At 45.1% G+C, this 18,520-nt stretch overlaps 2 protein-coding genes across 4 annotated transcripts in view; both read left to right on the top strand.

The window, feature by feature from the left end:
* The first annotated feature begins 19 nt into the window (after window positions 1–19).
* Window positions 20–3,390, top strand: BCAS2 (BCAS2 pre-mRNA processing factor). 2 transcript variants are annotated; one of them, XM_074893425.1, is made up of 7 exons: window positions 20–160; window positions 258–350; window positions 442–512; window positions 616–777; window positions 1,145–1,195; window positions 2,349–2,429; window positions 2,947–3,390. In XM_074893425.1, the coding sequence occupies exons 1-7, from the start codon at window positions 68–70 to the stop codon at window positions 3,074–3,076; spliced, it is 681 nt and encodes a 226-aa protein (XP_074749526.1). In that variant the 5' UTR covers window positions 20–67; the 3' UTR covers window positions 3,077–3,390. The 2 variants fall into 2 exon arrangements, with proteins under 2 accessions (XP_074749526.1, XP_074749527.1); XM_074893426.1 differs by lacking the exon at window positions 258–350 and having other exon boundaries at window positions 39–160.
* Window positions 3,391–4,090: 700 nt separating this feature from the next.
* The window catches only part of TRIM33 (tripartite motif containing 33), a 33,440-nt gene continuing 19,010 nt past the window's right edge, over window positions 4,091–18,520 (top strand). The window contains exons 1-4 of one of the 2 annotated variants that reach the window (XM_074893362.1): window positions 4,091–4,523; window positions 15,185–15,303; window positions 15,407–15,554; window positions 17,794–17,926. In XM_074893362.1, coding sequence (XP_074749463.1) covers window positions 4,091–4,523; window positions 15,185–15,303; window positions 15,407–15,554; window positions 17,794–17,926 — 833 coding nt within the window. Of the gene's footprint in view, window positions 4,524–11,363; window positions 11,496–15,184; window positions 15,304–15,406; window positions 15,555–17,793; window positions 17,927–18,520 lie in introns of those variants that run through there. The other variant, XM_074893363.1, reaches the window with a different exon arrangement.

The following is an 18,520-nucleotide window of genomic DNA, read 5'->3' as shown; positions in this document are numbered from 1 at the left end:
GGCCGTGCGCAGCGCCGCCTGCCGGGGAGCGGGGCCGGCGCATGCGCAGAGCGCGGGGCCGCGCACAATGGCGGGCCCGGGGCTGGTGGCGGGGGACGTGGTGGTGGACGCGCTGCCCTACTTCGACCAGGGCTATGAGGCGCCGGGCGTGCGGGAGGCGGTGAGTGAGGGCGGGTGCGCCGGGCCGGGGCGGGCGGGGCGGCGGGCGCGCCGGGCCGGGGCGGGCGGGCGGGCCCCTGACGGCCCGTGTGCGCTAGGCCGCGGCGCTGGTGGAGGAGGAGACGCGGCGGTACCGGCCGACGAAGAACTACCTCAGCTACCTGCCGGCGCACGACTACAGCGCCTTCGAGGTGAGGCGGCCCGGCCCGGGGCTGTGCTGTCCCCCCCGCCCCTGCCCCGGCCGCTGTCTCCCCCCCGCCGCTGACCGTCGCCTCCCCGCAGACCGAGATCATGCGGAACGAGTTCGAGCGCCTGGCGGCCCGGCAGCCCCTGGAGCTGCTCAGCATGAAACGGTGAGACCGGGCGGCCCCGGCAGCCGCCGGCCGCGGCCCCTCCGGGAGCGCCGGCCCGGGAGCGGCGCCCGCCGCGCCCTCCCCTCAGGCAAACGCGTTGTAGGTACGAGCTGCCGGCGCCGTCCTCCGGGCAGAAGAACGACATCACGGCGTGGCAGGAGTGCGTCAACAACTCCATGGCGCAGCTGGAGCACCAGGCCGTCCGCATCGAGAACCTGGAGCTGATGTCGCAGCACGGCTGTAACGCCTGGAAGGTCTACAACGAGTAAGGCCCGGCCGCGCCGCCCAGCGCAGAGCCGCGGGCTCGACCGTGAGGCTCTGGTCAGCTCACGGCAAGGGCCGGCCCCGGCGGCGTGTTGGAGGTTCATGTCTGAAAGCCGCTTGTGCCCTGCTTGGAGGGTCCCGGCCCCCTGCGGCGCGTCCCGGCCCCCTGCGGCGCGTCCCGGCCCCCTGCGGCGCGTCCCGGCCTCCTGCCGCCCCTTCAGGAGCGAAGAGCACGGGCTGCCCCAAGAACACGTCGTCTGGTGTTTGTGTTCAAGTGTCTGGTCGCATCCTTGAAGAGTTAAATTGCAGGTTAAATGGGTCTGATCTAGCAGTTGTGTGTTTTCCTAATGCTTTGCTTGTGTTATTAGGCATCTGGTTCATATGATAGAACAAGCCCAGAAAGAGCTTCAGAAGTTGAGGTGAGTCATTCTTCATATTTTCATACTGAAGTTGGAAGGAAAGTAAACCCCTCTCTATACCCAAGCTATACAAAGGCTTGTGTATGTATTGCTGCTATGGTCATAGGAAAAAAGACAATAATCAAGAAATCTGACTCAGCCCTCCCTAAGCAGTTACATTCACAATGTCAATTCTACTCAAACTTTGTTTTATTTTGCTTTGTCCGAACATCTGCTTTGAACAGAATGGATTGTGGTGAAATCCTCTCTGAAATGCAGCCATGTTTTCACTGCTGATAAACTTTTATTTAGTGTGTAGTTGTCTCAGCAAAGACACGATGTTAGGTTTGGCCTCTCCTTTTAAAGTGGGTGAGTTTTAATGAGTTTACAGGGTTGGCTTGCTGGGGGATGGAGGCCGTAGCATAGTGAAGTGATGCACCTCCATGACTGGCTCCGTTTAGGCAGTGTGCTGCGGACTTGGCAAGTGAAGCTTTTCAGCTTTCAGACTCGGGTGAACTGCTGTCATCTCAGCCTGAAGATGGGTTGTGTGCAGGGACGTGGGTGGAAGGGGAGCTGCGTGCTGATTCACGTCTCGCAGTACCTGTGTGTTTGGACTGGCTGGAGTTGCTGTCTTGGACAGAATCGGTGGGGACAGGGTCGAAGCAGAGCTCGGGCTGGGAGGGTGAGAGGAACACCGTGATGTATGGCCAGGGCCAGCGGAATGGGAGCCATAGCGGTGTGAGCTGTGCAGGGACCGAAGAATTTTATGTCTTCTGCACTTCTCAGGTGCTTCACTGAATTCTGTGAATGATTAGCTGTTCATCTTCGCTTTTCTGACTTTTTCAGAGAGAACAAAACATTTTCTCTGTTCTATACTTGTCCAGGAGCAGTAGGCCTGAATGTTTGAATTTTTGCTTGTAGTAGAGTGGAAGTTTTTGTTGTTTTGTTGTTTTGGAGTGGTTTTGTGGTTTTATTTAAAAAAAAAAAAAAAAATTAGGGTTCTGTGTGCAGCCCAGTACTGGGATTTGTCCATCTATATGTTGTTACGGTCCTGGCTACGCAAGTGGTTTTTGGCAGTACTTCTAGGCATTAGGTGTATTTCAAAATTAGCAGCAGATATTACAAATCTTAAAGAAAGGAGACCAAAAAATGACATAGAACTTTTTCTCACCAGGAAAAACATTCAAGATCTGAACTGGCAACGAAAGAACATGCAGCTCACAGCTGGGGCTAAGCTACGAGAAATGGAATCTACGTGAGTGTCTAGAATTCTTCTGTTAAATCTTCCACAAGTATATCTCTTGCTTCAAATTCTTCCATGCAGAGCATCAGAGATTTGTCAGGACTATTGTAGGATGTTACCATATGAGTACTGTTGCTTTGCACAGTGCTTCAAAGGATTTGAAATTCAGGTCTGGGTGATAGTTACTGTGGCTCAGTGAATCAATGAGCAACAGATGTGAAAAGGAGGGGGCGTGTTAGCTGCTCGAAATTGCCTAAATTGTTTCTTAAACTCTTTATCTAAATATTGGAAGTTAGTGCATTTGAGTCTAGTAAATTAAATTTTGTATGTTAAGGTTTTAACAGGGTTAAAAACTACTTTTTATCACTCTGATTTTTCAAGTTGACGTTAACTGAAGTTTATCACGTACTGAGAAAAATACCGCTTTATTCGGTGTCTTTGTGCTTTCTTTGGAGCAATAGTTGTCTTTGATTTTAAACCAGAGGACTGTTAAATAACACTTCACGGCTTTATTTCTTTTCCCTTCTAGATGGGTGTCTCTTGTCAGTAAAAATTACGAGATTGAACGAACTATTGTGCAACTAGAAAATGAAATTTCACAAATCAAACAGCAGCATGGGGAAGCAAACAAGGAGAATATCCAGCAAGACTTCCAGTGACCTAATCCTTACTGTCTTACTGCAGCATAGGTTTAAGAAAAAAACCCAAACCAAAAAATTTTGGAGATGCTCTGTGTTTCTAGACACCTCTAGTTGCAGTTGTGTAAGGTGATGAAAAGGTATTTTAGTTGTTTCTTTTCCTTGTTTTAAATTCTGGGAGGAGGCAGAGTAGGCTCAGCCCATGGGCTCGGTTAAAGGTCCTGCGAGTTGTTTCACTTCTGATGTGACTAAATTGGGAGCTCTTAAAAAAACCAAAACCCGTTTCATGTTTTTGCATCTTCCCTTACGCGTTCAATAAACGTTGTTTTGCTGTCGGTTGGCTTCTGCTTTGTTCAGCACATCCCGAGTGCGGGCTGAGGGGGAGGCGGGGAAGGGGCCGCTGCTGCTCGGCCTCGGGCCCGGCCCGGCGCAGGGGGGAGCCCGGCCCACGCCCTCTGCCGCTGCAAAGGGAAAGAAACACCCGCTGGTGAGCAGGAGCTGCGCGCCCCGGGGCTGGTCCTCGGGGGCTTTGCACCCCGTGCCGCGAGGCTGGGCCTGGAGTCACCGGCTGCCAGTTGCCCGCCCTGAGCGCGGCTCTGCCTCCTGACCGGGCGTTTGTGGGTCTGCCGGCAGCCGCCCGCCTTACCTGCGCCTCCGGGTGTTCCCCGCCGCCCCTCGGCTCCCGCCGTGAGCCCCGTAAGGGCGGCGGGGTCCCTCGCCTCAAGGGGGGGCGGGATCGGGCCCGGCCGGGGCTTCCCGCCCGCTGCAGGGGGCGGAGGCGCGGCGCGCTCCGCCCCGGGGCCGCCCGCCCCCTCTGGCGATTGGCTGGGAAGGGGCCGACGCAGACCAATGGGGACTGCGGCCCGCGTGACGTCACGGCCGCTCTTTCCGGACGGCCCCTTGGCGACGGAGCACGCACCCCCGCGCGCGCCTGCGCGAGCCCCGGCCCCGCCCCCCGCCCTGCCGGGGCGCGCGCACGGCGCGTGGTGACGCTGTACGTGCGCGGAGCGGGGAGCTGGGTTCAAAGGAGGAAACATGGCGGAAAACAAAGGAGGCGGCGGCGGCGGGGAGGGGGCTGCCGAGGCCGGGCCGGGCGGCGGCGGTGGCCTGGAGCCCGCGGCCGCGTCCCCCTCTGCCGCCGCGCCGCCCGAGGAGCGGGAGAGCCCGGGCGCGGCGGCGGTGGCGGAGCGCGGTCTCGGGGAGGCCGAGGCCGAGGCGGCGGCGGCGGGGCCCGGTGCCGTTCCAGGGCCTGGCCCCAGCCCGGTGCCGCCGCTGACGCCGGCGGCGCCGGGGCCTTTCTCGCTGCTGGACACCTGCGCCGTCTGCGCGCAGAGCTTGCAGAGCCGCCGCGAGGCCGAGCCCAAGCTGCTGCCCTGCCTGCACTCCTTCTGCCGGCGCTGCCTGCCCGAGCCCGAGCGGCAGCTCAGCGTGCCCGTGCCCGGCGGGGCCAACGGCGACATCCAGCAAGGTGAGCGCGAGGGGCGGCCTCTGCCGGGCGCGAGCGCTGGGCTCCGATTTCCCGGGGTTTGAACCCGAAGTTCTTCCCGGCCTCGCTGGATCGCTGTGCGCCGCGGGGCCGCGCACGTGACGGCCGGTGGTCTCGGGGCCGCCCGGCAGCCGCTCGCTTCGTGTGTTCCGGCGGCGGCTGAAACTCGACGGCTCTTGGGATCGTGGCGTGAATCGCGTCGTGCGTTTGGGTTTGTTTTGGCGTTCAGGGGTGCTGTGGTAGAGGCGCGTCTGTCAGGAGGTGCTCGGCTGTTCAGCGCTGCAGCGCTCGGAAGAAAAGACGGGTCTAAGTGAAATGGAATTGCCGGTTGTGACGGTGTTACCGAGCTGGGGCCGGTGTGCGCGGCTCGGCCGCCGCCGGAGGGTCCTGCGAGCTGAGGTAAAGCAGCGCTGTCAGCTGACTCGCCGTGCCTGTCCACTACACACACCTAACTTCTGTGCCGTGGAACAAGTGTAGACTGCTTCTTCCAGGTGTTTTTATTGAAATCACATCTCGAATTTTATTTTTTTATTTTATATGTTCAGGGTTGTAATTGAAAAGCTGCTGGAGCTTTTAATGGAATGACTCACCTGCTGTGGTCTACAGACCAAAGTAGGGCCCTGGTAAGTGGTTTTGCAGGTCTTAACTGGGCCCTGTGTTCAAAGAGACCTTGTTTGGTGACATCTTCCTGGTTTTAGCAAGGACTCAAGCCTTTCCTGTGTTGCGTAGTGAAGGAATTAACCTGTTGGTAGTGGTTGTTTCATCCAAACTGATCAGAAGGGGTTCATCTGGGATGTGGTCTTAGAAAGTCCATCAGTTCTAGAAAGATGATGCATTAAATATAGTTCATAAATGCACTAACTGAAGCACTCAGTTGGCCTTGTGATCCTTCTTGTTAAATTCCAGATCCTACGTTCTGTGTTAGATACGCTAGTGAAAGATACGGAACTTGGAAAGCTAGGTTTATTTTACTAGCAATTAGCGGGATTATCTGAATCCCGCTATGTCTTAAGGATACAAGTGTGTTAACAACACAAAGCGTAGCTTCTGAAGTGTATATATAAACTGGAATATCAATTCCTGTCAAGCACATCTTAAGAATGCTTGATTTGTGTGCTTTGGTGAAGTAAGAATTCACCTTTGGATTGCTGCATCAAAAACTTCTAGGTGATGTGAGCAAGATGTGGATACAGGGTCCAGGAGCGTGTACTGGTAACGACGTGAATGATCCATGTGTGGTGGTACGTAAATCTGCACGAGCAGAGGTATTAGCCCAGCAGGTCAGTTAAGAATATGAGACATTGACCAGCCAGAAGATGCGGTTTTGTGGGCAGCTCTCTCTGCACATCGTAAATTGAATCAGTGGAATGGCACATGAAATGGTTACCAGTAAATCAGGTACAAAATGGACATTCTCAACATACAGAGAAGCACCACATTGCTTAGTCATGCAGGTTCCTTCCCTGTTGGCATGGGTTTTGGTAGTCATGAAGGGTTACTTCCACTTCTGCTGCTTCTCTAGTCTCCTTAACCATGAGCAGGTGTTTTTTCATGAAGGAAGAATTAATGGGAAGTGGTACCCATAGCTATACCTGAAGCAGTTTACACTTAACTGCAGGCTCTCGCTGCTGGATTAATGCTGTCCTGTTTTACATGCGTTTAAATTTCCCTGCTATTTTTCAGTGTCTCTACACCTAGATAAGAGAACTACAAATGCTGTGGAAAAGAACTGTTTTTTTTCTTTTGATATTTTCCCAGGTGCTTTCTTAATTAATTTTAGATTTTGCTCTGTAAGGTTGTCAGTACTTACAATAGTAAATACGTGTATTTATTGGGCAATAACTGTGGAAGCTGCTTACCAGGAGTTGCGTGCGAGGTTGGTGCCTACAGAGCAGTTCCCCGGCTGCCAGTGTCCTCTCCCGCTGACAGCACGCTGCTGCTGCCCCACGGGGATGCTCGAAGGCATCGTGGTCTGTACCGGCATCATCTTCTACCCTGTTGCCACTCCCTTGAGAGACACTGCTAATGAAGACAGAAGAATGGTCTCAATTCGAAAAAGTTTGAGAAACACTGACTAAAGTTTAAAACAATATCTAAAGTTGTGGTTTGCTGTATTATAAAGAAGTAACCGGTAGGTTCATACCTATTGCACTGGTAAAATAATTTTTTTTGCTGTTGTTAACATTTATGTTGGGGAAACATTAGAAGTTTTTGATCTTATGTATTTAAAACATGTATTTTTATGTCATTTGTTTAACATAAAAAGTAGCATCTCGTATTCAGTGTAATGACTTAATAGGTCATTGGAATGTGCATTTTATTTGGTGGATAGATCATTTCTTAATGCCTGGTGTTTCAGCTGTCCGGCTGGACTCTTCCTTCCAGATTGAATAGGTTACAAGAAAATACCACCTTCTATTTGTGTGACAGTATTCTGAAAAATGCTTATTTCTAAGTTAGAGATTTCAGACAGTTACACAGATGCTGCAGGCAACTTCTTATGCACTCACTGCTGCTTCTGCTCCTCGGAAGATAGGTCGTTCTGAGGTTTCACTGCCTTACGGGGGTATTCACAATCTCTCTTAAGAAGATTATCTCAATAGAGAGAATGTGTGACTCTCCCAGCTCCTTGTGAATGTCACAATCTTCATTAGGCTGAGAAACTGAAAAAGAGCTGTGAGATGCTTTCAGAGAGCCCAAGGGAAGCATACACAGTTGGTTAATGTGCACATATGTGTGATTTCAGAAACAATACATTTACTACTGAGTGCTATAATATATAGCACTGTAAATTATTTTGATATGCCGAATTCAACTCCCATACCCAGTGTTTGTGTATTTAGAAACTGTGTATTAATTGTACCGTAAATTACGCAGTAACTGTTTAAAATTTGCGTTGGAAGACATAAGAATGGTATGATGTCTGTGAGAATGGGACATATCACTTAAATTGAGTTTGGTAGTAGTTACTGTATTTTCAGTCTAGAAAGCTGAAAATTCCTGCATCAGATAGACTGCTCAAGCTGTGTAAATGCAGGCCATCGTACTCATTGCTTGAACTCTCTTGATTCTTTAGCTTTCTCCTGTGTTGTTGAGTGAGGGTCATGAATATATGCTGGAGCCCAGCAAAAGCTGAATCCTGAAAAATGTTCAGTTCATATTCTGGACTTACTAAAAATCTTGGTCTGAAACTTAAATTTCAGTCTAAATTAATAGTGTATTTTAAAATAATGTTTTCTAGACATGTGTTATTTTTATAAGAATTGATGTCTGTGACTGCTATAAATTGGCCTTCCTTATTAAATATAATGTGTTGTCAGGTCAATGCATGACAATTGTGATATAAGCAAGGATTGTTTGTCCAAAAAAAAAAAAAATAAAGCTGAGTTAGGAGTAGACCTTGAAAGCAGTTAATTTTTTTTAAAAAAAGTATATTCTGATAGATTTCAGTCTGATTGTGTCACTTGACCTGTGAGGGTTTATTTCAAGGTCTAATCACTGAAACTAAACAGGGGTTTTGATGTACGACTGCAGAAACATATTTGGACCCTTACGCTTCTGCACATGCAGTAACTACTATTGGTCTCGAGCAATAAATGAAACATGGCAGAGATTCATTCCTTAAAGGACTGTGTACATGCCAAGTTTGAACTTAAAACGGAAGTCTGAGTTATTAGATTGCACGGGTGCTTGCAAATATTTCCTGAACTGTGAAGCGTTATCATCATCATAACAATGTAATCATCTGAAAGGATTTTGAATTTTCGTATATTCACTTAGTACTTTTGTGTTGGGAATCAGCCTGACACATTTCAACTGAAAACAAACGCATGTGTTTAAAACCAGATGTCTAAAATGATGGTGTTCACTCAACAGTAATTAGGATTGTAGAAGGTTGATGACTTGATTGTCAGTGGACGATGTGGTAGAGTTTTAGGCTAGTGCTAATTGACGTCTCATAAGTTTCAACAGAAAATCTAAGCTGTTTCTTTAAAATGACTGTTCTTGGAGGAGCACAGCACTGTGTAGGTTGGCAAGACTTGCAGATATGTCTGGCTCGACCTCTTGCTCAGGGCAGGTCTGGTTAGAGGATGTTCTTTAGGGTCTTGTCCAGTTGCGTGGTGACTGTCTACTGGGATGGCAACTTCAGCGTCTCTGAGCCTCTGTTTGACCATCCTTGTTGTAAATATCTGAAATATATATTGTGTCAAAGCAAGTTTTGCCCCGTTCCTGCTCGCATGTGTTAATGCTGGCCCTTCTACCGTGCGCCTCTGGGCAGAGCTGCTGGCGCTGGTGGGGTTCCCCGGTGCAGGCTGAGTGGTCTCAGAGCTGCAGCCTCTCCTCACACGGCGTGGTCACCGCTGCTGGGCTTGCCCCAGTTTGTCGGTGTGTCCTGCGCTGGGGACTCCAGACTGGCCCAGTCCCTAGGCTGTGTGCTGAACAGGGGAGGGATTGCTGCTGGACCTGCTGATGCAGCCCCTGAACCTGTTCAGCTTCTTGCCCGTAAGGTACTTTAAACCTATTTTAGGGTATTAAAGTGAGGTCAAAGTTACTTTTTTATGCTCCTGTTTTAGGGGTTTAATACTCTTGAATGTCATGAAGCAACTAAAGAGTTGATAACGGTTTTTGTATTACAGTCCACAGCTGACGTTAAATGAGTTGGATCTTATGAAAATATGAATTTTGGTATGTAAGTAGGGATGTTTAGGGATGCAAGCGTTTGGGTTCAATATCTGAATACGCTTTTAGAGATACTTTAACTTTATCATTTTGAACTACTGGAAAAACTCCCTGCGTCAGCCCAGTGATGGAGGGGATCCAGCGGTGAGCGGTGCTACTGAAGTACAATGTGCTCTTTGCAGCGTCTTATCCCGTGGTCACGTACATTGTGTGCGTGCCATGCCCTGCCCCATTCTGATCGATGATCTCCTCACCCTCAGCAATACCCTTAATGAAGTCTCTTGTTGCCAAAGGCTGTCTTGGAGTTAGAACTTCAGTGACTTTACTTTCCATTATTGCTTTTTGTTCTCTGTAAGGTGTAGGAAGTATTTGGCTAGACTGTGACATGTTAATTTTAAGTTGACTGAAGTCAACTTGGACTTGAAGTCAACAAGTGAATGTATGAATCCTTCATAAAAGGATTCATATAAAATCCTTTATAAAAGCTAACTTCTAAAAGTAGCTATTTTGCTTTAGCTCGTGTAATGTTTGTGGTGAGTAGGTAAGTCTCTATGGCTGGTTGTAACTGTGTTCCACTTTCCTTCCTCCCCACTTCCCCTTTCTCTAACCCCAGGGCTACAGTGCTGGAGACTCCCACCCAGTTTGTCTCTAGTGTTTGTAAACAAAAACTAGAAAACCAGGTCGGTATGTGGATTTGGCTAGGTAACAGGTTAACTCTTACTGGCTCAGGAAGCCTCGCCCTTCCACCCATGGTCCCTGAAACAACTGAAGAAATTCCAGAAGGGAATTTCTAGAAGTAAGGGTAGGGAGCAAAGAGTAAGATTCAGAAAATTCCATTTTTTTTTTCTTGTGCAAAATTAGTAAGTATGAGTTGGACATATACTGTCTTACTGGGCAGAATGTGTCTTGCCTAGCAAAGGTGTACTGGGGGCAGATCAGTTGATTTCAGCTTAGGTTAAAAGTGCCAAGAATCTGAATTCCTTAATATCAAGCTGGAGTGGGTATAGGAGCCGAAGACTTGACATAAGTGTTCTCTGGAGATGATTTCTCTGGTTTGGTCCTACAAGACTGGAAGTACAGAGAATCAAGTTTCTCTCCCTCCATCTCTGTAGCTCTCAAGCATTCTTAAAATTTGGAAGAGTATTTTGGTTTTGTCAGGATTAAGATGCTGGACTGAAGAAATGAATTCTAAGCAGGTTTTAAATAAATTTCGTGTTGAAACTAGTTCAAGATGAAGGCTTTCATAGTTATATTAACCTGTTGAAAAAATCACCTATTTTGAGATGTATGCAAATAGCCATCAGATAAATGTCATTACCCTTGGGAAATTTTAAACATAAAGATATACAAGGTGATCTCATAGTTCAGTTACAGTTAAGAAGAGTACTTCTGTTGCAGCTTTAGGTGTTAGTTGACTATGGTAGATTAAAAGCATCTTCTATTTGAAATCTTAAATTCCTTGAAATGTTCCATTGTGATTTGCTGCTGGATTATGTTGCAGATTTTTTTAGCAGTCTTTCTGTTTTTATGAAAATAAAATCACCTTTTCTCCTCAATTTACGTCAGTTTTGCAGTGTCTGACGTCCTTTGCCTGTGGCGTAGTGTACTTCATCTAAATCGTGAGCAGTTAAAGGGGTTACGTGGATGCTCTGCTCTCATTACTGTTCTTAAAGACTTTGACCAGTAAGAACACGCGCAGCGCAGGGAAGATGTGACGTCTGGCAGTCGTATAACTCGTGCTTCAACACGTTGCGTAGTAAATTTGTGCTGCTCGTGTCTCTTTGCTGTGACAAAGCTGACCTGAGGGATCGTGTGCTCTGCTGCAAAGTGCAGGTGAGGCTCAGCAGAAGCTGCCAGGGGAGCTGGAGCCGTGCGGAAGCGCTCTGGCTGGATGGCCTCTCCTCGGCCTGGCCGCAGAGCCTCGCGCCCCCTCTGCCCGGGGCTGGCTCCCCCCGGCGTGCTGCAGGCCCGTCCCTGACCGCCTTGGTGCGGGCTGTGCTTCAGTCGGTTCTCCTTTGTGGCAGTCCCCATCTCAGAGTAGTGTCTCAGGCGAATTGCTCTTCCTGTGTCAGGAGACTCCGTAGGAGCGTGTCGCAAGGAATCTGGGAGTTTCTTTTCTCCCTCTGTTGCAGGCTGTGGAAACTCTGGTAGGGAGGAATGGCTCATGGTGTGAGAAGATGGCAAGTGAAACCTATCTCCCTTTGAGTGGGGGTGGCAGTGCAAGGCAGGCTTTTCCTACCTGCTGGATTGCTGACACTCAAACCAAATTACCAGGTAAGACATTATTCCTGCTTCTCACTTAAATCAGCCTTAGGCAGGGTAAAAGAGAGACAAATCTCATTTTAGGCTACGTGTTGTATGTAGCAGTGGATGGGGCACAGTAACATGTGTGATTGAAAAGATTTCTGCTGTTCTGGATGATGTCTGGGGAAGTGTGTGACAAAAACTAGAATCTATCTGAACTGCACAATTAATTTGGAATAGGATGCGATTCATTTCAGCGTGGTGCTACTGGAAATTGCAGGGAAAGGAAGATTTGGTACATGGAGCTAGCTGTGTGCATCAAGTACTGTGGAAGAGAGGTAGTAAGTGTTGATGCTTATGGTTGTTACAGGTCTTGCACACCATTGTGAGGTTTGTGGTATGAACAAGTAGAAAAACGGGTGATGTCAGTCCTCTTAAATGCAGTGTAAGAAGCTTGGAAGCCCATTCCTGTTACCTGCAGCTCTTGTGAAATAGCTCATCATTTTCTGTGGCCTTTTGGGTCCAAAGGCTGATTATTCTTGGGTTTCTTCATGAAAGTACACAGGAACGTCTGTGGATGGCTGGTGAAGTTTGTGGGGTTTTTTTTCTCCTTTTTTTGGCACCCGAAGTATAACTGTGTCCCTCTAGTTGATGCTGATGACAGTATTTTGATGATAGTGTACTGTAAGTCAGAAAGGAACTGCTGTTCAAAACGTTTTAGACCCTCAGTGTGGAGTTTCATGTGATGCGGTCAGTACTTACTATTTCTTCTAATATTTTTGCCAGGGAAGAAGCATTTCGGTTTTACAGTTGAGTGAAACTGAGCTATATGGGATTTGAAATGTGAAGTCTGAAAGAAACTTCGTGATTGTCAACTTTTTGCTTTTAGTGCTGCTGTTAAACTCTGGAGTATCAATTTATGGCGTCTAAATAACACGAAGCCATCTTTGAGAATGTGGGAAGTCTTTATGGTAATAATTAGGATTAAGGGGAGATCATAAACCACTCTGACCTTCATAATTTCTATGAATGTGTCTAATTCTAATTCAACTGTGATTTAGAAAAAAAGATTGATCTCTTGACAATAGTTTTTGCTGTGTGCGGTTTGATTTGTTCCTTGGATGTAGTTCCATGTCTTTTTTGAAAGCAGAGCTACAGTGGAAATGTGTGTACTCGGGCTAATGTGTTTGGTTTGGGTTTTGTTTTTTTAAACAGTATTAAGCTTCTGTTTAAACTGATGCAAAAAAACAGTGTAATAAGTCCTGCTGGGGTATACCAGGATGGTATTTTTACTTCATTTTAATTTTCTTAAGGATTTTTTTGGACTGAAACTGGCAGTGGAACCTTGTTTTTCTAGTATGTTATATAAACATTTGAGCCTTGGTTTGTCCTAAAATACATTTTCATTACATTTTTACCATAAGCTTCATTAGCTTGCAAATTATGTCAGGTTTTGGCAGGTAAGGATTTCTTTCTGTTTTTCTTCTACATAAATGCTATTTCAGTGTGATTTTTCTCTACTTTTCCCTCTCCCCTCACAAAATCAGCTACATCTGTATCTTCTCAGCAGTGCAGTTTGGTTTCTAGTACAAATGATGCTGCATTAATTTGTTTTATATTAGATTAAAAGACCAGGACATGGATGAGTACGAGATATGTAGTGGCTCATAGAGTACTGGAAAGCTACTGTTGGAAATAACGGGCGCTGAGATGTGAAAATGAAGTGTAATGTGCTGAATGAGAATTGCAAGGCCCTTTCTTAGGATCGTGAGCTATTGAGATACTTGCAGAACACTGGTGGCCCCTTGTGTGCAAAGTGTGCTTGAGTTTCAAGGTGCAAAAAGTGTGTGTTTGAGCAAAAAAGTGTGCAAGAGCAGTATTTGTGAACTACCTGTTCCCTGTCTCCTCTGGCACAGAAGCAGTGAGCGAGGCGGAGTTACCTGCGGTCAGAATCTGGCTCACGAGGGCCAGTTGTATGGCTCTGACATCAAAAGGCTTGATTTTATTCAAGCTGTCAGTGATTTGTCTAGTTTGAAAACAAAACAAAATCTGCCTTACAGGAAGCAGTTTGCATCTGTGGAATTTGACTTTGCATTGTATAAAGACTATAGATCTTGGGCTGCCTTTTTTGTTTTCTGCAGATTTTGTGTGAATAACCCAAGACAGCACTAAAAATCAGGTTTAACTGTGGTTTGGTTTAGATAGAATAGTTTTATTGGTAAATGTTTGAAATTTTTGTTCTGTAAGTGTGTACACATCAACTGATAGATGGCTTTCATACAGTATTCCCTAAAGAGTTTTTATTTTCGTTAGTAAGAAAATCTCAAGGTTCTGTATGTGGGGGAGGCTTCATTGTGTATATGAAAGCTCTTGTACGTGTCGGTACTGAAATACTGATTATTTTTCACATCCTGCTCTTGAAGCACCTTTGGTTTGAGAAATTTTTAGTTGGATTATTGTTGTTGCTCTGCAGTGAATCTTCTGTGTTCTGAAGCCATCGTTAATTTTAGCACTTGAAAAAATTAATGCTAATTTACTACTAACGTAATTAATCTCCCTGAAATAAATCCTACTGTTCTAACTGAATATCCACAAAGGAGTTGAGCATCATTTAATTACACTTTTCAAAGTTGTTTCAGGTGTCCCAGTGTATAAAAATATCCAATTGCTTTGAAAGCTTCTCCTTGAAAATGATATTCACAATAAAATTGTATAGAAATTTCATTCAGGACTAGATGACACTTCTGGGAAGAAAGTGTTAACCATAATCTTAGTGTTAAACAAGTGTTCAAACCTTTAAAGGTTGTTTGTAGTACATCTTTAAATGTCAGTTTGGTTCATGTAGTAACATCTCTTCAGCTCTGCTGAGGACTTAAAACTGTAATTTAGTAGTTAGAGGATAACAGAGCAGGATACTGGAAAGGAGCTTGTCTGATTGATCCCCAGTGTTAAAGCCATGTGCGTACACGTTTACATCTCTGCCGGGTGTTGGAAGTGCTGCAGAACGGCACCTGTAGTTGGCATGAGAGGTTTTTTTGCTATTAGTTTGTGTTTTGGTATTAGCAGAACATGATCTGAAAAAACGCTGAAAAACCTTCAGACAGTTCATATTACTGCATCTGCCTTCCTGACTTCATGGAAATAGGTTACGTTAGAAAACCTCCTCTGTTGTATAGGGCGAGTGTTGTGACACGCCACTGCTGACATTTTCGGGAACACTGCTAAAGGCACACCTGGCTGTCAGGCACACCTCTCTTCATGCTTGTTTTAAGACAGACTGGACAACAGATGGTTATAAAAAGTAATTAACAGGTGTCTTGAGTTTAACAAACTAAAATGAGGGAGGAAAAAAAGACAATATTTGCCTGGAGAGAACAAATGACTTGACTGAAAATACGTATTTTTTCGGGAAGAAATCAGGAAAAACTGAGTATGATGTGGACACTGTCACAACTTCATTCTAGATGAGGGATCCTTTTCTGAAGAGGTGTGTGTGTGGTTTGTGGGTTTGTTCTTGGGGTGGGGTTTGGGGGGAAATGTGTTATACACAGCTAACAGCTGGTTTTTAAGGGTAATGTCAGCTGTGGAATCTGTTCATGTACCCAAGTGAAATGAGCAGTCTGAGGATTTTTGTGTTCATTCTTGACGTCTTTTGATTCTGGGCATGTTGTTTTTCACACTTTTTTTCTTAGAACTGGGAAACTTTTTCTGTTTTGCAGTTGGTGTAATCAGATGTCCGATATGCCGCCAAGAATGCAGACAGATCGATCTGGTCGATAACTACTTTGTGAAAGACACGTCAGAAACACCAAGCAGCTCTGATGAGAAGTCAGAACAGGTATGGCACTTTCCTGCTTGCCAGAATTCACATGCAGTTTTTGCTTCTGTACATGTTAATGCTTTCCAGGAAAATGACGGTAACCGACTGTTTCCCTTTGCAGGTGTGTACAAGCTGTGAAGATAATGCTAGTGCTGTTGGATTTTGTGTGGAGTGTGGGGAATGGTTGTGCAAGACTTGCATAGAAGCTCATCAGCGAGTAAAATTTACTAAAGATCATATGATCAGAAAAAAAGAGGATGTATCTTCAGGTGAGTGTTTGGATATCACTTAGTCCTGCCCATAGCAAAAATATTTTCTCTTTGGCACATGTAAAAAGAGAGAGGGAGGATTATTTAGGTAACAACTAGCTGTATGCCTTTCCCCAGAAATTTGGGAGAAGTTTAGTAAAAAGCTACCAGTGCAAAATTGGTAGCTCTAAGAAGAGAGAGAAAACTAAATTTTAGACTAAAATGGGTTATTTGCTAATACTTTGTACAGTTTGATGTTCAGCGTCAAAAAAAAAATCTTACGTACAGGAGAAACAGAATGAGACTGCAGTCTTTGGAAAGGATTTAGATCCATTCGTAATAATCCTTTAATTTAGTAGAATAACTAACTAAATGGAGGTGTTGAAATCTGGAGAGCAGTGACATATTGGTAATCTTATCCACTGGCCAAGGAAATGGAATTACGTATTTTTCTGTACATGGTTCTAAGGAGCAATTATAGTTCTCCCAGTATATACAGATAAGCTTACAGTCATATTCAGTATGATGGTCTGTTGTATTGATATTGCTGAGTAAATGTGGAATTTGAATTTATTTTAGGTTTAATATCTCAGCAAAATTTAACGTGCAAAGTGTGTGTATACTTTGTTTAGGCATGCAGCTTTATTAGAAGTTAATTCTTAAACTGTCATTTGACTGTATATAATTTGTAACCTACTGAGGTAATGTGGAAAACATTCTCAAAACAGGTAAAGGGTAACTGGATTTTAGCTTAGGAGATTTTATTTGTAAATAAGATAAAAGTTCCGATTTAAAGACCCATAGCTTCTATGGGTATATGAAGACTGATCATATTGAGGAAGAGACATCTTGACATTTTACATTCTCTCTACGTTTAAAATAAATATCTTCATGATTGTTTCGTGTGTGATTTCAAAGGAGTAACACTGCTTTACTTTCTTCCAACTCTGTCAAAATCTTATAGTTTAAAAGTTTGCTATTGAGCTTAGTTCTTTTAGACAACGATCTCATTTCACTTGCTCTATCAAATAAACTTCATTTTTGGAGAGGTTTCTCTGTATGTCTCAATACGATTGTTTAATAAGAAATATTGCCTATTTAAGTTTAAACTTATTAATCCTAGTAGATGAGAAACCCTTAAGGTGAAATCAAATTACAAGGCCCTGCAAAGGATTCCTGATGTTTCTCATTAGGAGTGACTGTCAACTTGATACTACAGCTCCGCTTCCCTTCAGTAACCTGAGTGGGGAGGTGACGAAAAATGCCTGTTCCAGCAAAGTAAACTTTGTGTCAGGAGTTGAGGTTGGTGTTTATGAGATGGAAGCCCACGCGTAGTCGGCGTGCTAGCGAGTGGCGAGAACGTAGCCTGATGTACGGCGATCCTCAGTAACTCTCTTGATTGTGGGAAATGACTGTTCATGACTTGCTCGGAGGAGCTTGTTCCCTTCTTTCTTGTTAGACTCCAAGATATGCCCCAGAGACTTTAAATTGCTATTAATGAGTGTCAGCTGTAGATTCATGAGCTCTCTTTCTTTACAATAACTTGCATGATATAACAAGCTTCAGAAATGTTGGAGACTGAGGAAGACATTCATGTTTTAAACCTTACATGCTATATCTTCCAAAGGCTGCTTTCATCTGTGCTAAGCTCAAAATATCTTTAGAAGACCGTGCAGCACTTTTTAGTAAACTTGGAACTATTTTCTGACGTTATCCATTATTTGCATAAGTGGAGAAGTGAAGCAGTTTAGCTGGGGTTTGAGTCACTCAACACGGGCAGTGTTTGCTTTGCATTTACCACTTCCATTGCATATCACTTGATGAGGTTTATAAAGGCTTTGAAGTGATAATTTAGAAAACCTATGGGTGTTTGACAATATAAAAGTTTGCGAGGTTTGATCCATCCTTCAGTGTGTCACGGGTGAAATGGCATGCAATTTAGTCTTTAAGCAGGTGTGCACGATCCTGCTCTCTGTGTAGTTTTTACATTCTTACAGGTGCCGATGTCTTTTGAGTGTTTGTGACAGGAGAGGAATTCCTCCTTCTGCTCGAATACAATAAAGCAGAAACAGCTATAAACCACAGGCACTGTAAATATTTCAGTGAGAACATATTCATGGTAACTTTAGGGTGAGAACAGATCTGTAGTTGTCTTTGTCCAAATTCTTGGTTGCTACTTAGCGTGGAAGTTAGTCATTTTGCTCTTCAGATTGTCTAAACTTTATTTTAAAATGCAAAAATGGTTTATTTTTAAAAACAGAGGCCGTGGGAGCATCTGGTCAACGTCCTGTTTTCTGTCCTGTCCACAAACAAGAGCAGTTAAAACTTTTCTGTGAAACATGTGACAGGCTGACATGCAGAGACTGTCAGTTACTGGAACACAAAGAACACAGGTACAACTATTACCATGTCTTAATTCCTGTGGTGCACTTTTTCAGAGGATGAAATGGCATTAATTTAGAAGTTGTGTCATTATATATTGTATTTACTCTTTGTCGGACTGAAATGATCCCTTGCAAAGGAGAACCTGTGTGGAGTGCTGAAAACTTTGGAGTGATCAGTTGGTTGAGCTTAAGAGTAGATTTGAAACAACATGGTCTGAGGCAATTTGGTGCGATTCAGGCGTTAACTTGCCTGGCATTTACCAGTGCTGTCACTATTCAGGACTTGAATAGAAATTGCTACAGCCCTGAACACCTGGTTCTGTAAAGAAGCCAAAGTGAGTCATGGATGAGGTAATTTTTTGAAAGGGCATATTTTATTATGCAACAGTCTTTCAATTTAGGGTAATTTTGTAAAGGAAGGTATAAATTTTGCCCCATAGAATAACATAATTTTCTAGTACAGAGGGAAAAATTGTTTGATTTTTAGTTGGTTGAAAGTTGCCTCATTCCAAGTAAAAAGAAATGATGGGTTTTGTCTCTGGAGCTTGCTTTTCTCTGAGCTGCTAGAACCTCTTACGATACAGTAAAACTTCCTGCTCTTCA

The sequence above is a fragment of the Strix uralensis genome, chromosome 24 (assembly GCF_047716275.1).
Source record: "Strix uralensis isolate ZFMK-TIS-50842 chromosome 24, bStrUra1, whole genome shotgun sequence".
Classification (NCBI taxonomy): Eukaryota; Metazoa; Chordata; class Aves; order Strigiformes; family Strigidae; genus Strix; species Strix uralensis.
This window is presented reverse-complemented; position numbering and strand designations above follow the sequence as displayed.